The sequence below is a fragment of the Micrasema longulum genome, unplaced genomic scaffold (assembly GCF_059751315.1).
Source record: "Micrasema longulum isolate JH-2025_06_02 unplaced genomic scaffold, ASM5975131v1 h1tg000632l, whole genome shotgun sequence".
NCBI classification, from domain to species: domain Eukaryota; kingdom Metazoa; phylum Arthropoda; class Insecta; order Trichoptera; family Brachycentridae; genus Micrasema; species Micrasema longulum.
In genome coordinates, this window is record NW_028277828.1 from 680,600 (window position 1) to 699,490 (window position 18,891).

The window sequence follows — 18,891 nt, forward strand, 5'->3', positions numbered from 1 at the left end:
ATATTGACTGGTGACTGGGTTTCCTTGTAAGTTTCATCCAGCGTGATGATGTTATTTAGTGCTTAAAATTAAAAGTAGTAAAACTTAAAAATACATTATATTTATGTATTTAAATTGCTATTCTACCATGAAGTAGATGGCCTGATCTTGATTAGTGGTTTTGGACCCTGCTGCCACGATTTATGCATAAATGCGTATACTTCTGTTTATTTTTCTTACAAATTTAATGTTTATAGGTTAGAAAAATTCTCGATGCAGGAAACAGTTCCGTGGATGAGAGACATTTTGCGGAAACTGACGACGAACTTGAAACGGCGAGCCAACATACGCAGTCTGATAATCTTTCCAGGTTGGATCACTTAATTAATTTATTTTAGATTGATGTTGCTGGTTTACAAATAATGTAATTTATTCATCAATTTCTTTAAGAATTGTTGTTTAGCTCTCATGTCACGAGTCTACATAGAAAACAAAACTTTTTTTTAAGATAATGAAGTCTTATTTTGCTATACCAGGCCTAGATTATATATTTCTTTATGAATAAAAAAAAAATAGATTATTAAACAGTAAATATTTATATAAATTTTTTGTTTTTAAAAACTTTATTTCAAAATATCTCGTCTTTGGCTTAATGTAACACGACTTCACAGCACCATTTGCCGAGGGATTTTTCAGCACATGTCTTTTAAGAGTTAAAAATAGAACCATTGGCTCTGGTCTCTTTCTAGAACTAGTCAAAAAAACCTGGTATTCTTCGCACATATTTAATCCTCTTGGTCCCAAAATGTAATAACATAAAATGAGTACTTAATTTTAATAGCCATTGAGATCATACATTGATGAAATGTGCTTTTACTTTACACACATAATTGATTTGCTATAATTTCAGGTCCATTAGATTTAATATTCCTTCTGTTGGCAATACACCTTCTCCGTCTGTAAGCCCCGACCCAAATGACAATTTCAACGACATATCTACGGACAATTATCTGCGGACTCGGGTAAATATTAACAAGATTTTCAATAAATTAACACTAGATTTTTATGTATGGAAAAATGATTCGTAACAAAAGCTCAATATATGTTTTAGTTTATAACTGGATCAGGTGGTAGGAAAATTTCTCCCCGTAAAGGTATTCACCCGGCCGGTGAATTTGAAGCTGAGATGTCCCTTTCTGCTACCATTTCCACTCCAGTCAAACATACACCCCCTAGAGGAAGGTAATTCACATGAATATAACACGTTATTACATTTTTTGTTATTGTGTGCTAATTAGATATATTTTGAGTATTATAAATATTATTATAAAAAAGTGTAATGTCCCTTTCCAAGCACAAGAGCTTTTCTCTTTTGGAAAGGCACTGCCAATTTAAATATCAAAAGTAAATTTAAGAATTTATTATGACAATATGTTAAAGCTGTAAAACAAAATATGCATACTAAACTATAAAAAAATACATAAAACTTAAAAAATAGTTGTTATTATAGGATAATGATACCTTCATTGTTTATTTGTTTTTAATGCTTACGGTACTTTTTTCCACTCCCGACTCAGTTAAGCTGACCTAGAACCAGATTTTTTAAATACAAAGCAACCCTTTGGAAAAATCGGAGGAATGTATGTATTAATTTTCTGAAATATCCTTTTTTTTTTTAGAAAATTAATTTCTGCTTCAAATTCATCCGTTAGCAGTTTGAATAATTCTGTTACTGAGGATTCTTGCTTTACACCCGTGAAACGTAGAAATATTTCTCAACAAGTCATATCCGACTATGTAACAAATCAAATGGAAGATTTTGTTTCTCAAAATAAATTGGAACCAGATGGTGAATACACTCCTAGCGTGTCTGAAGATATCACTCTGAATCCTGAGGATATAGGAGACTACACGCAATGTGCCGAGACTTTGGATGAAAATCTCATTGGAAGCCAATGTGAAGATCCACCTGAGAGTCCCATCAGCAAGTCTGCTTCACTTAGTATCGCGGGACCACAACCAAGGAGAAGCCTGAGAAACACTCCTGACAAAATCATAGCTAGTTTGGTTCAGTCTCCTTCAAACAGGCGTAGTCTCAGGTAAATTTTCTAATATTAGCCATTGTCACTATCTCGCATCATTATTATTTTTCCACATTTCTTTGTTTGTTTTGTGTTTTTAAAATCATTCTCATTTCATTTAGAATATTTTCTTTTACAGAAGTCGGGCTCTCACTCCAGAACCCGTTACACCTATAAATATTAGACGGTCACCAGCTAAAGTTCCTCCTAGCCAAAGCAAAGTAAAAAAATCATTAGCGAGGCAAGTTATTGAAGCAAATGCTTTATCGGTAGGTTTAGACACTAGAGAAATATCTTCAGTCTCTAAAGAAGAACACGTCAATATTCCTATTGCTATGGAAGAGGAAAATGTGCATCTTGAAGAAGCTAAAGAAATTTCTTTTATCAGAACAGACAGTCATCCAGAATTGCCTTCATTTTATAGTATATCTAATCCTCCAACCTCACCTTTTAAAACTGAGGAATCAATTTTACCATCATATAAACATGTCAGTGTGACAGAAGTTATTGAAAAAAGTACTATCTTTTCTCGTGGATCATTCTCAACTTCTAACAAAACTATAACCAGCCAAAATTCTACAGCCGAGAGATCCTTTTTCTTCAGAAATACATCCAACACTACTAACGATTCAAAGAAAAGTTTCACTTTTAGTGTAGCAGATAAAATAGCAGACTTATCTAATTCTCAATATGATAATAGCCTTTTAGTTAGCGATGTTTCAGATGCGGAATCAGACGTTTCGTCCTTAGGAAAAGATCCTAACAACTCGATATACAGAAATGCTACAAGTTTTATATCTGGTATTGTAAAAGAATCGGAAAAAATCTGTGATATTTCCAATAGTTCAAAAATAAACATGGATTCATCTGTTTTTAAAGCAGGTACACAATTATTATCAGAATGCGTTAATCCAGATAAATTGGATGATTCTAACTCTGGGAGTCTAGTAAAAAGTAAATCTGAATATTCCGATTCAGTTTTGGTTCCTGAGAGTAATTATTCAGACAGTTGTATGACATCAAACGTTGATTCCAATAAATTTCCTTCATTGGTAGAAGATGCTCCTAAACCAGAAAAAACTGATATAGCAACCGTAACGGATGTATCAAACAGTGATGAATCGAGTTCTGCCAATTTAGTTATTGATTCAGAATCTGAAAATAAATACTCCGATACAAATAAAAGAAGTCCCAACCAGATACCTAGTGAGAACATCCAAGGGTCTCTTTTACAATCTGATTCTAGTGATGACGAAGAAAATGAAAGTGCCGATACATCAAAAGAAAATGTTTCAGTAAGTTCTTCGGATCATGAAGATGTCATTGACGCGGAATCCGGTGTGGAATCTGAGAATGATGAAAACAGTGTTAATTTAGGTAGCACTTCCGACACTAATGAAGATGCAAATACTGACAATGTTTCACAAAAGGAATCTTCAGTAAATGATAATGAATCGCAAAGTGCTGAAAGTGAAATTACCAACCCTCAATCAAATACCGCATCTTCTGAAAGTAATCATGTTCAAAAAGATGGCTCCTCCGACGTTAGCTCAGAAGCCAGTGATGTTGAAAATGAAGAGGAAAAACGCGACGTGGAAATGGAATGTGAAGATGATGAAAGCAATCTTTCAAGTAGTTCAGCAATGTCCCAAGGTAATCTGTTCATAGAGGAGAACTCCGAGGACCTAGCCAATACAGCATATTTGGTAAGTTCAGCTTATATTTAACTATACATGCATGTTTTTTGTATCGTTGAGTGCTCACAGTAGTAACTAATTTGATATATTTTAGGGGAATACTTCCGATGTCATCAGTATAATCTCAAGTAATGATAGTCGAAGTAAAACTGATAAATCAGAGAGTGTACTATGTACCGAAAATGTTACAGATAAATCAATTGCATCTGAGGATGTTGAAGAATTATCTGAAGATGTTCCGAAGGAAGTACAAAAACACAGTGAGTCCACTAAAGTTACAGAATCTATTAAAGAAGTCCAACCAGTTTTCCAAGAGGTTAACACGACTGATCTGACCAGCCATCCAATTTTAGAAGGAGTTGTTTTTAAAATTGATTCCGATAAAATGGACGACTTACAATCAAATAAAAATATATGTGATCCATTAGATATTGCCCCTGTGGATGATGTGCACAAAACACTCACGCAGGAAGAACTTAACAATATGTCACTGATGACGGAAGATAATTCTTTACGGGATGAAAGTGCGGTTTCCTTAAAATATTCTGATGAGGACAATGATAGCAATCACGGGAAAATATCAAAAATAATCAATAATAATACAGATATGAATGAGGCAAAAAGTGTAAATAGTGATACTGCTAATCCTGAATCAAATACGCAAGAAGAAAATAATGAAAATCAAATTAAACCAAAACAAGATGAAAGTATTGTAATGGAGGTCATAATGGAGGATGTAGAAGCGACCCCCCGCACTGAAAAAGCGATCAATATTATTTCTAATGAAAGCACTCCAAAAAAAATATCCAGGAGAAGGTCGTCAACTTCTTCTCGAAAAAGTCTTGCTGCTGATAAATCTCTATCAGAATCTATTACCGAAGACTTGGATACAAGTGTCGCTATGTCCACAAGAAGTGCAACCAAAAAGAAAACTGCTAGTTCTAAAAATGAGTTTGATAATGTCAGTCTTGTGTCAAACGCGAGTTCAAGACGATCGAGGAGAAGCGAATCTAAACTTGATACTTCATTTTGTTCCGATCTCCCGGAAGACGATTTACCGACTCCATCATCACGTAAATCTAGGCGCTCTATTCTTACCTTTGCTAAACCCAATCTCTCCATCATTCCTGAATTATCTCATGTGGAAAGTGAAAAGTCTCATCTTGAGAAAACTGATACATCGAAAAGGGATTCTCTCATGGAATACTCCACAAGCAGAAGGTATGAGAACATACACAATATTTTATTTTTTTTAATATCCAAATATTTACCCTAAAGAAATATCTTCTGATCAACAAAACTCTATAAGTCTATAATTGATTATTAAACGTAAAGTGGCCACTCAACCCAGCCAATGACAGGTCATAAGCCCTGTAAACGCTCGAATATCGATAATCCTGAATTTGAAAAAATTCTACCTCATCTCTGTAGGTTAATTGATAAAAAAAAAAAAAAAAATTTATAATTGATATTCAACATCATCATAATTTCAATATGTTTATTTTTTGGGAGATGCTGTGTGTGTTGGATTTGTTTCGACGTTTCAGCTACCATTGCAGGAGCCATCTTCAGGGTAAACTGTGTGTTTTGTAGAAAAAAGTATGTGTATATGTACTAGTAATTTGCTGAAAATACACACGGTATCACCCAAAAAAGAAACATATTGACAACAGTGACCATGAAAACCTTGGCACATATTTTTTTCATAGTTTATCTGCGCCCGATGTTACATAGCGCATCAGTAACCAATTACTGTGCACCTCGGTTACCGTATTTTTCTGACCATAAGACGCACTTTTTTTACTTGGAAAATTCAACTAAAAATTGTGGTGCGTCTTATGGTACGGAAAAATTCGTAATTTATACTAGACCTGTAAAATGTAAAAAAAAGTGTACAAGTGTGTGTTTCCAGTTTATTTTCAGTTATATATAACCAATACTTTTTATTTCTAGGCTTACAAGGCATCAACGATCAATGCTTGAAAAGTCAATGGAATCAACTCCTGGAAAAATGTCTACAAAGGGTAAAAAACGTAGAACTAGTACCCAGAGTAATGAAGGGACTATATATGAAGATTCTGAATCGGAAATATCAGAATCTGGTGAACACAATGAACGGACTCTTCGAAACAATCTCACTGAGGAAACTATCGATCCCATACATCTTTTAGACAAGGAAGATTTCAAAGGTACACTTTTTAATTATTTCAATAATTTTCTAATGCAATTTTTGATGGTTTGCTTTTTAAGTCTGTTTTGTATTTGAATGAACCTACCTTAGTTCACTGTGTTTGTGCTATAGAATGGTAAATACATATTGACGGGGGAAAGGAAAAAGTTACTAAGTGATATGTAGCGACTTCACAGAAGGGTCAATAATTTAATTTTTGTATTTTTAAAATATTAAAATGTACAGATTATTTTTTTGGCGTAATTCCAACATAATTTAAATAAAAATTAAAAATATCAGATCTTTTATTAATTCAAAAGAAGAAGAAAAAATATTGGCTGTTCTGTAAAATTGCCACTGTCGATATGTGTTATTATCAATGAAGTGTCTACCTAACAATGTATTTATTTATTTTGAATGAAAATACATATTAGGTTATTTTATAAAATTTAATGTGTCCGTCCTCACAGAGGTGTCCTGTGCCAGGTGCCAGACACATTTTTTATAATGTTTACAGTGAATTATCTTAAATGTTTTTTTTTGTGTGTGCATTAATTAAAAAATTTCTAGTAAGTCACAAAGTTAGCATTTTAAATTTATGCAAATAAATATTATCCGCACCATTCTCTTTTCCACATCATTCCTTTATTTATTTATTTTATTTGGTAAACAAACAGTATGAATTCATCCGCACCTAATCAGCAATCATTTGTAATTTTCCTACACAAAGGTAGGATTAGTCTTAAGTCCGTGCATAATGAAATAATATTGTTGTGAAAAAGCATTTGCTAAATATTACACGTTGACCTTGGTGAGAATCAGATCCAGGACCTCAGTTGTGGTAGGCAAATACGCTAACCTATAGATACAGGAGGTACTAAAGCTATGGTTTCCTAGGAAAGCGGTGCCACTATCTAGCAACCGTAGTATGCCGTGATGCGGTGGGCATAATTAGATGCCCGTCTTAATGGTGTCTAGAGACGCAAACTTTGCGGTGTTATCTGGCGCCGTGACAACTTATCTGGCAAAAAAATTCACTGGAATAAGCACCCGCGATCTGTTATGTTTTTCACTAGTCATAATGTAGAAATCAAGTACGTAAAAATAATATCATAAGAAATGTTTTGAAAGAAAAATCTTATATTATAATTGATGATAAACTTTTTTCTTGTAGCAAATAATCATTTTTTATTATTCACACAATTAGTTTGTTAAATTCATCATAGTATGTTGTATCTAATATTTCAAGTTTTATCCTGATATTTCTCCACAATTTTTTTTTTAACTGGGCTTTTTTGCAGTCCTGGCTCTTCAAATTATACAAAGTTTCGTGATTTTTTACAAAATCAATCAACATTCTGTCAATTTCACTAGTCCACATCACGTTTGCACTCATTTTGACCACTTTGACAGGCAACAATGTTCACTGCTACACGAGAAAAACCATTAAAATACTGTTTGCACCGCTGACAGCAGCCCTGCATATGGCGATACCGATGTTTGACGTTCTGCTCACAATCAACGCTCTCTAGAAAACCAGCGCCATTGGTTTTTGCAGGCATCGTTTAAAAACATTTTACGGCCCTGGATGATGACACCGCTCTCTTAGGAAACCATAGCTTAATCTCCACTTGATTTCTTATTCCAGGATTTTTATCTGAAAGTAAGCATTGAGTGAGAAACATCCGAGTCCAGGGTGCCGGTTTTATTTCACAAAGAATCGTATTATTTATTCTGCCTAGACATGGGCATTGTATACCTAACGAAAGACATGAAATATTGTTGTTGATTTTTGTGGAATTTGTAAGGTTTTTATACTTGTGAAACAATTTCCAAAATTTAACTAAGATTCTGCATTGGTTTTGTGATTCCATTTTTCAAAATACTAACATTGATACTGATAAAATAATCAACCATATGTGCAGTTATTATTTTCGCTAATGTTTTTAACAGTACATGTCTTTTCGAGATTAACGTTTGCACAGTACCTTTTTGCTCACTTTTCACAAAATGCTTTGTCCTAACATTGCGCATATTACCTCGACTAACGCAGGTGAAGCTGACTTGGAAGAAATGAATTACCTGGAAACTGCATCCGTGTCCAGTATGGCTTCCTCTGTTGCTTTGGACTTTCCGCCTTCAACCGCAGGTTGGGTGTTAATTTTATGTATTCCTTTATCATGCTATATATATTTAATATAATGTATTCACTTAACGATACATCCATTTTCTATGCACCTTCTGCAACTCAATCTTCTTATTAAGCCCAAAATAAACAATAATCTCTTATATTTTGCTCATTAATATGTTAAAACATAAATTTAAAATTAATTTTCTGCTCATTAATATGTTTTATTCATAAAATTATTTAACCACAGCCCGGGTAGTACGAGCATCCTCTGAAGTTTCACACAAAAAAACACGACGACCTTCATTAGATATTGGTATGTATGCTTCATTCATTTCATTACTTACAAAAAAAAAATAAGGGTTCTTGTGTTTTTATGGTTTTCCTCTTTTCATAATTTAACTATTTAAAAGTAAATACTCCTCTAATTAAGCCCATTTTTGTCACCTTTTGGTACGAAGGCTTTTAAATCATTTTTAGCTTATAGGAGAGAATTACGAAATGCATTTACAGCTTCAGCATTCTCAAAGGATAAGGAATTTTATTCCTTCCTTCGGATGTTACGACTCCGGGAGAAATATTATTAAGGTCATAATGCTTAAAAAAAGAAAAGCGGAAGGACTCTTTATGCTGGATAAATAACAAGGGGTCTACATGAATTTACTTGGTGTGTAATAATATAAAAATATTTTTAGTGAAATCTGTCCCTCTGACGAAACACTAAAATATGTAAACTGTTCTGGAACTTTCTCCATAAAAAGACACTAAACTATTATGATATCCAACTTTTTAAACTCTTCCCCGCATCAGTTAAATTATATTCCGGGGTTTTTTCTGTACCAAATGATTCTAATAGAAACATTAAAAAAACGGATCAGTTTGTACTTAAAGCAAAAACCTCTAACAGTAAAAATTATTTATCAACATAAAATAAGAAGTTCTATCTCCACACTAATGAACAACCTGTTCAACCATGTAATAATTGTCCATCGGTGTCCCATTCAAACATTTCCCCTTCTAATTCCAAATCCATCGAGCACAACCCAGGCAGCGAGAAGATTAACTCAACCGTCCAATTACTTGTGCAACTAACAACCTAATCTCACTTCTAATTTTCCTGATCTTCCATCGTACGCAGCCACCACTATTCCCTTTCTAAAAACTCTTCTTAACAAAAATGACCATCCGACCAGTCTGAAACAGAATTTTACGATCTAGTCACAAGTATAGTATGGAATTTCCAACATAAACATCTGTTGTAATTTTTATTTTTACTGCTGTTTTTTTGCTATTTTCAGTCATTTTATTATTTAAGCCTTATTAAGGCCTTAAAAAGTTTTAGAACTGAATCTCTTAATTTCATCCAATTATGTTTTGTCGAGCCAACAAAACTTTTATGAGATTTGATTTTATTTAATTGCGTGAACAAAAAGGATTTTTTTTTTATTCCATATATTATTTTTTTTATCTTATCGAATTGTAGTTGCAAGTCCTCTGAAGCTCAGTACTCCAACAAATGTACTGGATGAGTCCACGGCGACAGATAGTGCGGGACGACCGCGGAGAAAGTCCTTTAACAAGGCTGTAGAGGCTCTCAGTACACCCAGGAGGAGGAGAAGGCCATCAACTGATTCTAAGGTTTGTATAATTAAATATTACAACAGAGATGAAGAACATTTTGACAATGAAGGGAATACAGAAGACTTCGAAGATGGAAGGGAGGAATTGGAGGAATGTAGATGTTCAAATATAGGCAGAATGGGGAATGTTACACAGTGTATAAAGTGGCTACTTTAACCAGCCAGTGGCATGTCATAAGCCCTGTAGATGCCTAGACTTCTATATTCCCCTTACTGAAAAGGTTCTTCATCTGTGTTGTAATATGTCAATATTATATTTTGCGCCACAACCCAAAAGGCCTAAAACAGTAATGTGGGAATAAGATAACTTATCTTGCTGTTTATTATATTCTAGAATGAAGATGGCGCTAGCGTAAGTGACACCGCTTCCGACAGAGGTACACCAAATGTATTTAGAGGTTATTATTTTTGCCATTTACATAGTTACTACTAAGAGTGATGTAATTTTATTTAACAATGTTTGATTATGTCCAAATGCTTGCAGACTGGCTGGATTTCCTCCCTAGGGAGTTGTTCATATTTAAGTTTATTTCAACACAGAGGGAAAAAAAAAATGAGAAGGGAACATGGAAGTCTAGGCATTTACAGGGCTTACGACCTGTCATTGGCTGGTTTAAGTGGCCACTTTACACACTGTGGCCAAAGTAAAGTGGCCACTTAAACCAGCCAATGACAGGTCGTAAGCCCTGTAAATGCCTATACTTCCATATTCCTTCTCAAAAAAAATTTCCCTCTCTGTTGAAATAAACTTAAATAATTATTTTTAGTGTATCTTCCAAACTTTACACGTAATATTTTACTTTCTTTTTAGTTTTAATGAGGAATTTTTGTTCAACGGGAAATTGGATATAAAAAATGTTTTCTTACACGCAGTAAAAATTAGAGCATGAAATCGTAGGGCAAAATTTCTTCAAAAAAAAAAAAACAAACTACTTTGATCGCCGTCACACGTTCTTCCGAATCAATTAATTATAGTGTTGTGATAAATTTCCAGTTTACAAGAAGCCAATTCACCAATCAGCAGAACTCTCCGAAGAGAACTTGTGACATTTCACGCCGAGTAATTTCAAAACTACAAAACTTTAAAAATCATTGTGCTGATAATACAAACACATGAAATTATCTTTTTTTCAATTTTGGGTTAGTTCATTTTAAAAAACACCGATCTTCTTTATTGACTTCGTTGTAAATAAATTAATATTTTCATGTAACATTATTCCAAAGTTACCTACTGCAAACAATAATTTTCTTATATATGTATTGTCAGGTACCAAACCATCTAGATGTTATAAATGCTCATCTAATGAAAGATTGTTTTTTATTCATTTTTAGATGCCCGCTTAAGTGACTCAAACCAATCCAAACTTCTGGTTATCGAAGAAGATGGTAAGTTACTAACAATTTCCCTCTGTGATCATAAATTGGTTGCATCAAATATTAGTTGGTTGGAAAAAATTGTCATTTGCCAACAAGCCCCGCCAATGTGCAATTAAAATTATGTACAAAAAGTTTTTTAAAAAAAATCAACATTGTGTAATTAAAAAGCTTACATATTTCTTTTCATATAATTTGATAAAAAAATATTTCTATTGGTTTGAGTGTACTCTTATTTAATTTTGTATGACCGCTAATGTCTGGCACCTGGTTTAATTGAAAATTGTTCATAAAATAGCAGTTTTTTGGGATATTATTTTTTCTTAATTGATAGAATATGCATATTATGATACTAATAATTGTAATAATTGTTCTTATAAAATAATGGACCTTCTATTTTTAAATAATTATTGTTTACTTTTCATTGTTACCCATAGTTCTTTCATAAAGTTACATTTGTATTTTAGAAGCCGGAGAAGAGAAAGGAGAACCATCTCCAGCCTTATCTATGCGAAGAAAGAAGAAGTCGGCCTCAGTAGACGGCTACATGATGTCACCAGATATGGATGGTCGTGCTGAGGAAGTCAGGAAAGCCAGGAAGTAAGATCTATTTGCATACTATAATTATTTTCATATGAATAAATCCTAATATTTGACATAGTTACCTATTAAAAATGTAAAATTCAAATTAATCTTGTTTGGTATTAAAAAAACAACTTAACACCGAATCAACTTGCAATGACGGGTTATGTTCCCGCGGTCGTGTCGCAAATTCATTATCAGGAGGTCTGAGATTCGAACCCCACTCTTATCATGACCTGGTTTCCCAATTTTCTAACATGGTTATTTATTGCCAGAAAATAGCCTCAAAAACTAAATGTTAGCTCGAGAACCATATATATAAAGGGTATTTTTTTAATTTGTTTTACGATGAAAACAATGAATTTTTTTAGAGCTCGAATGTCTCAACTACTAACTCCTCTGTCTCAAGAAGAACAACTGAACGTAGAAGATATCACAAGACGAAAATTCCGCAGTAGCGGAGCAAATAAAATGATTCAACCTTTGCAATTTACAGTTAAGAAAAAATAATAATTCTTTAAATGTACATATTTATATACTCCACCGCTTCAGGGAAGTGCCATTAATCGATACATGTTAATTTAATTTGTTTCAGAGTAACAACTGTAAATACCGTAACACTTATTAGACTTAACTCCTAATAAAAAGAACATATTTTTCCATCTGTAAAATGTATGATAAATCAAATGATTTTTACTATTATTGAATGTCATGTAAATTAAAAGCAATTAGTATTTACAAATGAATAAAGGTAAAAGTGCACTTTTAAATTCCAGTTCATTTGAATTGATTAAATTACGACAAAATAAAAACCGTTATTTCCTATTTGTAAATGCTACATACGTCAAGTTGACAAGTTTATAATTTAGTTTCCTTTGTTTTATATGAAGTTTTGACCCATAGCCTTGGTATTTTGTTTGACATTAAACTAGAATCAATAAATCAACGGGACATTGATGTTATTTCTCCTAAAAAATTTTGTTTTTTAGTGGGGAATGTAATATTGTTATTGTAAAAACTGTTTTGTTAGCTAACCATAATTTCAGTGATAAAGAAATCAACTGTTACCGAATTAAAACATTAAGAAATTTTTATTATTTTGCAGTTTTGTTTTTAATATGTTACGAATTGTGTATTTAATAAATATTTTTTTTGTATCCCGTTTGTTTTATTCCTAAGGGTCTAAACCCATTTTTTAAACTTATTACTTATAAACAGTTTATTACACATTTTTTGAGACACAATTCCCAACTCCATGGGACCAAAAGCCCTGTGTTGAGTTGGGACAAATAATTAGTTAAAACAGACATATGAGTATTATCACCATAAATATTATACGGAAACATAATAATAATTTAAAAATGATATATTTGCATTTCATAAATGAGAAAAAAAAGATGACCAAATATTCAAAAAATTGTCCAGAAGTTTCCCACTCAAATCCCTCCCGGGAAAGGAAATCAAGTCGTCTCCTCTCTTGAAATTGTTTTTGTCCTTCAGAGCTTAATACGCTCTTCCAAAATATTGAACACTAGGTGCGATACAGGATCTCTGAACAAAAGACATACGGGTTTTGGGTATGACATAATTTGTGTTCTGGAAAAACCTCATGAACATTTTGCTTACATCTCTCTTTATTATTCGACCAGAAAGGTTTAAGTGCTTTTAGGTACAGCTTTCTGGATAATGATCCAGCACCTTCATGTATTGGAACAACTGTTCTGTTGCTGCTATGTTGGGTTTATGATGTGATTTGAACTGACATAATAATTGTTTGATTTTGCTCTTTCTGTATATAGTTCAGATTTAGATATCCCTGACTGGTCAAAAACAAAGCAAAAGAAATACATAAATAAACATTTTAAAAATCATATCAAATAAGATTTATTGTTATACAGGATATTCATTAATAAACCTTGTCACATCCGAAATCACGATGATCAGTATGATCAAAAAGGCATATTGGCACATTAAAATAATTTTATGGAACAAATAAAATTTAAAAAAATAAAATATCAAAAAAGCAAATAGTTGCTTACTTCTGCAGGGGTGAAACGACAAGAGGGGAGGGGGAAATCTGATACACCAACAAGAGCGCGGCCGCGCTCCCCTCACTTGTCCCCTGCAGAAGTAAGCAACCTTTTTTAAAAAATATTTTATTTTTTTAAATTTTCTTTATTCTAAATATTTTTTAAATGTGCTAATATGTCTTCTTGCCCATACTGATCATCGTGGTTTCGGATGTGACAGGGTTTAAAGGACACCCTGTATATGCATTAGGTCAATAATTCATGTAGCCTAAATTTGATAGATCTGAGAACGATATTTGGCCTATTACTGGCATAATTGATTTTGTTATTGAAAGAAGCCAATTATAAAACCATCAATAGTGAATTTTTTTAAATATGTATGTTGCTGCCGAAAAGTTCAATCAGCCACTCAACAGAGCGGCTAGGCTGTTTATTAAATGCCGGCATTCACCTAATTGGCTAGGCCGTTCGTTAAATGAGTGAAGATAAAACAAGTTAAGGATTAATTATTAAGTAAAAAAATACTACTTTTTCAATTACTTACCTACCCTAACCTAACTTAAAGTCACATAAAAAAATCAATCAAAAAATAAAATGATTATTGTTGTACTAAAATTAAAGAGGCTAAACGACGCTCATCCCTTTCATTAAAGGTTCATTCGACGAACAGCCTAGCCATTCAGGTAAATACCGGCATTTAATGAACACCCTAGCTGCTGCGTGGCTGATTTAACTATTTGGCGGCGACACATATATTCTAAAAATAATGAAAATCAAAAACCTCGATATTTTATTTTACATACATTTTTCATAAAAATCTACACAATGAGGAAGTTCAGTGGTTTTTTATAAAAAAATATTTGTAATAGACTGTTAAACTAAGTCAATTTTTTTTTTTTAATTTTTATATATCGTATTATCGGCGCTACGATTTTTCAAAGTTTTGTATTTCTGAAATAACACCGCGTGTAACGTCAGAGGTTCATTTCCGCTTATTCTCATTCAGTTCTTCCCATTGGTCCAGAAGCGACAAGCATATCGGAAATCTTCCAAAGCTCTCAGATCATATCGATCGATTCACATGAACCAGTGACGTCATTTAAAGTAGTGCGTTTTTATCAAAATATTTTTTATTATTTTTTCTGTACATTTTCAAGAAACTTTGCCGTACAATTTAATGCTCTCATTTTTACCCTACGAAAGAAAACATTTTTTGTATCCAATTTCCCGTAGGGCTGAAGTTCCTCATTGAAATAATGTAGGTACCTACCTTGTAAAATATACTAGATAATGAACAAAAAAAACTTTTTTGTTTAGGCACCATTTTTTATTTATCCTCTGAACATATATACCTAGGTAGCACAGATATTTATTGTAGGGTTATGCTATGTATTGCTAAATTATTCATATTTAGTAAAATATAATTTACGGAAATATGTACATTTGTATTTGCAAGTAGAATGTCTAATTTTTCACCTAAATATTTTTTAACCATCCATGGTCTTGCTGGGCAAAATACATTGTTTTTTTTTTCGAAAACAATTTCCATCACTTATTAAACATCTGATAAAAAATTTATACATATAACATTTAAATTACCAGAAAAATGGCTGATACCTAGCTCTAGCTTTGAAAAAGACTTTCATTTTTTTAAGTTCAATATAAAAAAATATACAAAAACTAACCATATATTTTTCAATTCTGGTCCTATTAATTAAAAATGAAGATATTGGTTAGTCATATTATAAATATGTCTGGTTTAAATTAGCCAAAATTTTATTAATTTAGTTACCATTGGTTATTTTAGTGCATTTTTAGCAGTATACATATTTTGCTGTTGTGTCGGAAATATCAGTTGTTAAGTGAACTTACTTTTTTAAAGGTATTCTTAATTTCTCATTGAGATTACACAATTTTGTTTCAACAAAATACACTTAAGAAATTTTCCTTTTTGTTATCAATAAAAAAACATGCAAAAAAATTCATCATCAAGAGGTACATTGTTTTATTAATCTCCTAAACAATTTTTTAAATGTTACTTAACAGAGATATTGCCGGCGCAATGACGATTTGTACCAACAATTTGAATGTCATTTTTTAAACACGTTTATATCTCAAACGTTTCAATACTTTTTCTTATTTAAAAGTCTGCTATCTGTAATCACAAATATGCTGTGTTATAAAAACAACTAAATGAAAAATATGTACCTTATGATCAAAAATGAACGGGAATTTAGCAAAAAAACGCAAAATTTTCATTTTCAATTTTTTTTTTACTATCCCCTTTAAAATACTCGCCATTTGCGATGATAAATTGATGCCAACGCTTAATCCAATAGTCCATGCACTTTTCATAGGCCTGCAGAGGAATGGCCTTTAGCTCTCGCAGCAAAATCTGTTTTATGGCATCAATTTTAACCAAGCGCGTTCCTCTTAATAGCAATTTTAGTCTTGGGAAAAGGAAAAAGTCAGACGAGGCCTGGTCTGGAGAATACGGTGCTTGGCTGATGAGATAAGTCAAATTTTTGCCCAAAAACTCCGAAACAAGCACCGCTGTATGAGACGGCATTTTATCGTGGTGTAAAATCAAATTATCCTTCCACATTCCTTCAGTGTTTTTGGGATGAGGGGGGCAGTGACGCGTTTTATACCCAAAAAATCTCAATGATGAGATGCTCAATAACACCACAAGCCCTCGGACTGGTACACATCGATTTTTCAACGCTATTAGCTTTGCCGATTCGATTTTTCAGTACTTGACATTGCTGGACATCCAGTAGGATTTTTATCATCTAAGCATTCACGAAGGTCTTTAAACCTCTTATACCATTTGCATGCCCGCGTTTTCGACATGCACGATTCTCCAAAGGCTTTATTCAACATTTTCAATGATTCGGCACACGAAATTTCATTAGCAACACAAAATTTTAGGCACACTCGTGCCAATTTTTTATCCATATTAAAAATCGCCACACGGCAATTTTTCGACTCACTCAAACAGACACTGACAGAATACTGAGCATCCGATCGCCGTCAAATTTAATCAGATTGTCAAAAACAGTGCTTTCAACGTGGCTACAAAAAAGAATACCGATTGGTCAGCACCAAATTTCAAATTAGGAATTCCCGTTTATTTTTGATCATATGGTATATCTAAAAAATTACTAAAAAAAATATTTTCAGGAAAACAGATTTTACTCAATCCTTGAAAATATTCCTAAAAAATATTAAAACACAATTCTGTGTGTGTCATCTTATTGTTTTAACGAATTTCAGTCTTGCAAATGTGGAATATAAACATTTTTAAAAGGCTGATTATTCAGCTTCAAAGAACTTTTAAAATGTTAAAGACTATTTTTAAAAAAGGTATATGTAACACAATTATAATTATTATTATTGTTGTAATATATATTTTAACAAAACATTAAATTAAATGTTTGTAATTTCAACCGTCCAGCTCATTAGTAAGACGAGTCAAAAAACGAGATTTAAGCTGGTATACAAGCAGTTTTCATGAAAAAAAATTCTTGATTCGATTCATTCCTCAGATAATAGGGAAATGCTCCTTTTTGTTTTTTTTGCTATTTTAAATTAATAAGGTTCTATGAAATGCTGATGAGTAAAAAAAAATATTATTTTTTTTGTACTTATTGGTAGCATAAAAAATATTTTTTAATTCCCGCAAAACCGGTTAATTGGATTGGCCACGCCTCTATTATATCACGATTGGGTTAAATTTTGACCCTTGTGACCGTTTAAATTGAAATAAAACGTCCTCACGAGGCCCAAACATGTGGCGTGTGGCGTTTTCATTGAGACATATTTTTTACAACTTTATTTTCAAAAGTATGAATGAAAACATTTTTACACAATATCCATATTGATTTTGAAAAAACAATTAATTTTTCTAAATCCATTTCACATATTTTTATCAGTATTCGTAGTGTGTGATATTTCGCAATTGTTGCAAAACGCCACAAAATATATGATGACGTACGACTTCTAGAGAATTGAATAGTGATATTGCTTGGGTCATTCCTAATATAAGATATTAGATTTTAGGTGACCATTCAAATACTTATTTTCTCATTAGCTTTAAACTTTGGAGATGTCTAACAAGTGAACTGGACAGTTGATTTATGGGTTAATAATAAAGAAAAATCGAGGAGCCCATGCTTGCAGGGTTGTAGCATTTTAACATAATTATTAAGATTTCAAAACCATTTACATATGTGTAGGTAAGAATCCTATTTTAAATGTCAAAACATACGTGGTTCACAGGTGATAATAAAAACCCATTGTAATTATAGTATTATATATAGGCTATGAATATTGACTGATGAAACAACTAATAAACAGCAGTTTAGGTTTTTAAACTCTAGTACAAATATCATTTTAATCACATTGAAATATCTTTTTCTGATGTTTCGTAAATACATAACGACGCTGGAAAGGCTATTTACTTTAAGCGACATCGCAGTTTTAATAACGACAGAACTAATTGCATTAAACGACACGGGACTTGTAAAATATTTTCAATAAATAGGCGAATACACATTGAAATATGATTTACCCCGTCTATAGATGATGTTCTGAATGGACTTTATGAGATGAAATTTATAAGATATAATTTTTAAATGGCTCTCCTGTAAAGTTTGCAAAATGTCGCTTAAAGTAAATAGCCTTTCCAGCGTTGATAACTTCTTATGCGAAAAGAAAACTCATTATGTAGCTAAGTGTCAAAATCAGATTAGCCTATGCTAATACATACATTTTACATTTGATTACATTTTTACCTGTTTTAAATTCACTAAAAAGCAAGAAAATTAGAAATGGTGAGTTATTGTGCAATTTGCTTTTATTCCTTTCCTAAAACACAAATCCAAAAACCCAACAAAACTCCCAACATTTTGCTAGCACTTGCTACAAATGATATGGTTGGTGTTATGCAAAATTGAGAAAATTGAATGTCAGAATCATGATCCAAAAGCGATATTCTTACTTTGAAAAAATAGTTTGATGAGTTTACACTTACAAATTCTCTGTAATACCTATATGTGTTAACCAAAAATCATGCAACTGGACTAAAAACAATGTAACACTGCTTTAAGATGCTAAAGTATTGTTGCGAATTCAGATCAATATGTGGCTGACATGATAACAATATTGCGAAAATGTGCGTTTTCTTTGCCAGAATTGTCGACAAGTTT

At 32.4% G+C, this 18,891-nt stretch overlaps 1 protein-coding gene across 2 annotated transcripts in view; it reads left to right on the forward strand.

Moving 5' to 3' along the window:
* The window catches only part of Elys (AT hook containing transcription factor 1 homolog), a 31,074-nt gene extending 18,266 nt beyond the window's left edge, over positions 1-12,808 (forward strand). The window contains exons 22-35 of one of the 2 annotated variants that reach the window (XM_088229064.1): positions 237-349; positions 890-1,001; positions 1,091-1,221; positions 1,659-2,078; positions 2,200-3,766; positions 3,852-4,978; positions 5,711-5,946; positions 7,981-8,076; positions 8,306-8,371; positions 9,539-9,693; positions 10,030-10,093; positions 11,028-11,081; positions 11,537-11,669; positions 12,023-12,808. In XM_088229064.1, the coding sequence (XP_088085190.1) occupies positions 237-349; positions 890-1,001; positions 1,091-1,221; positions 1,659-2,078; positions 2,200-3,766; positions 3,852-4,978; positions 5,711-5,946; positions 7,981-8,076; positions 8,306-8,371; positions 9,539-9,693; positions 10,030-10,093; positions 11,028-11,081; positions 11,537-11,669; positions 12,023-12,161 (4,413 nt within the window). In that variant the 3' untranslated portion in view covers positions 12,162-12,808. The remainder of the gene's footprint in view (positions 1-236; positions 350-889; positions 1,002-1,090; positions 1,222-1,658; positions 2,079-2,199; positions 3,767-3,851; positions 4,979-5,710; positions 5,947-7,980; positions 8,077-8,305; positions 8,372-9,538; positions 9,694-10,029; positions 10,094-11,027; positions 11,082-11,536; positions 11,670-12,022) is intronic. The other variant, XM_088229065.1, reaches the window with a different exon arrangement.
* The last annotated feature ends 6,083 nt before the right edge of the window (positions 12,809-18,891 follow it).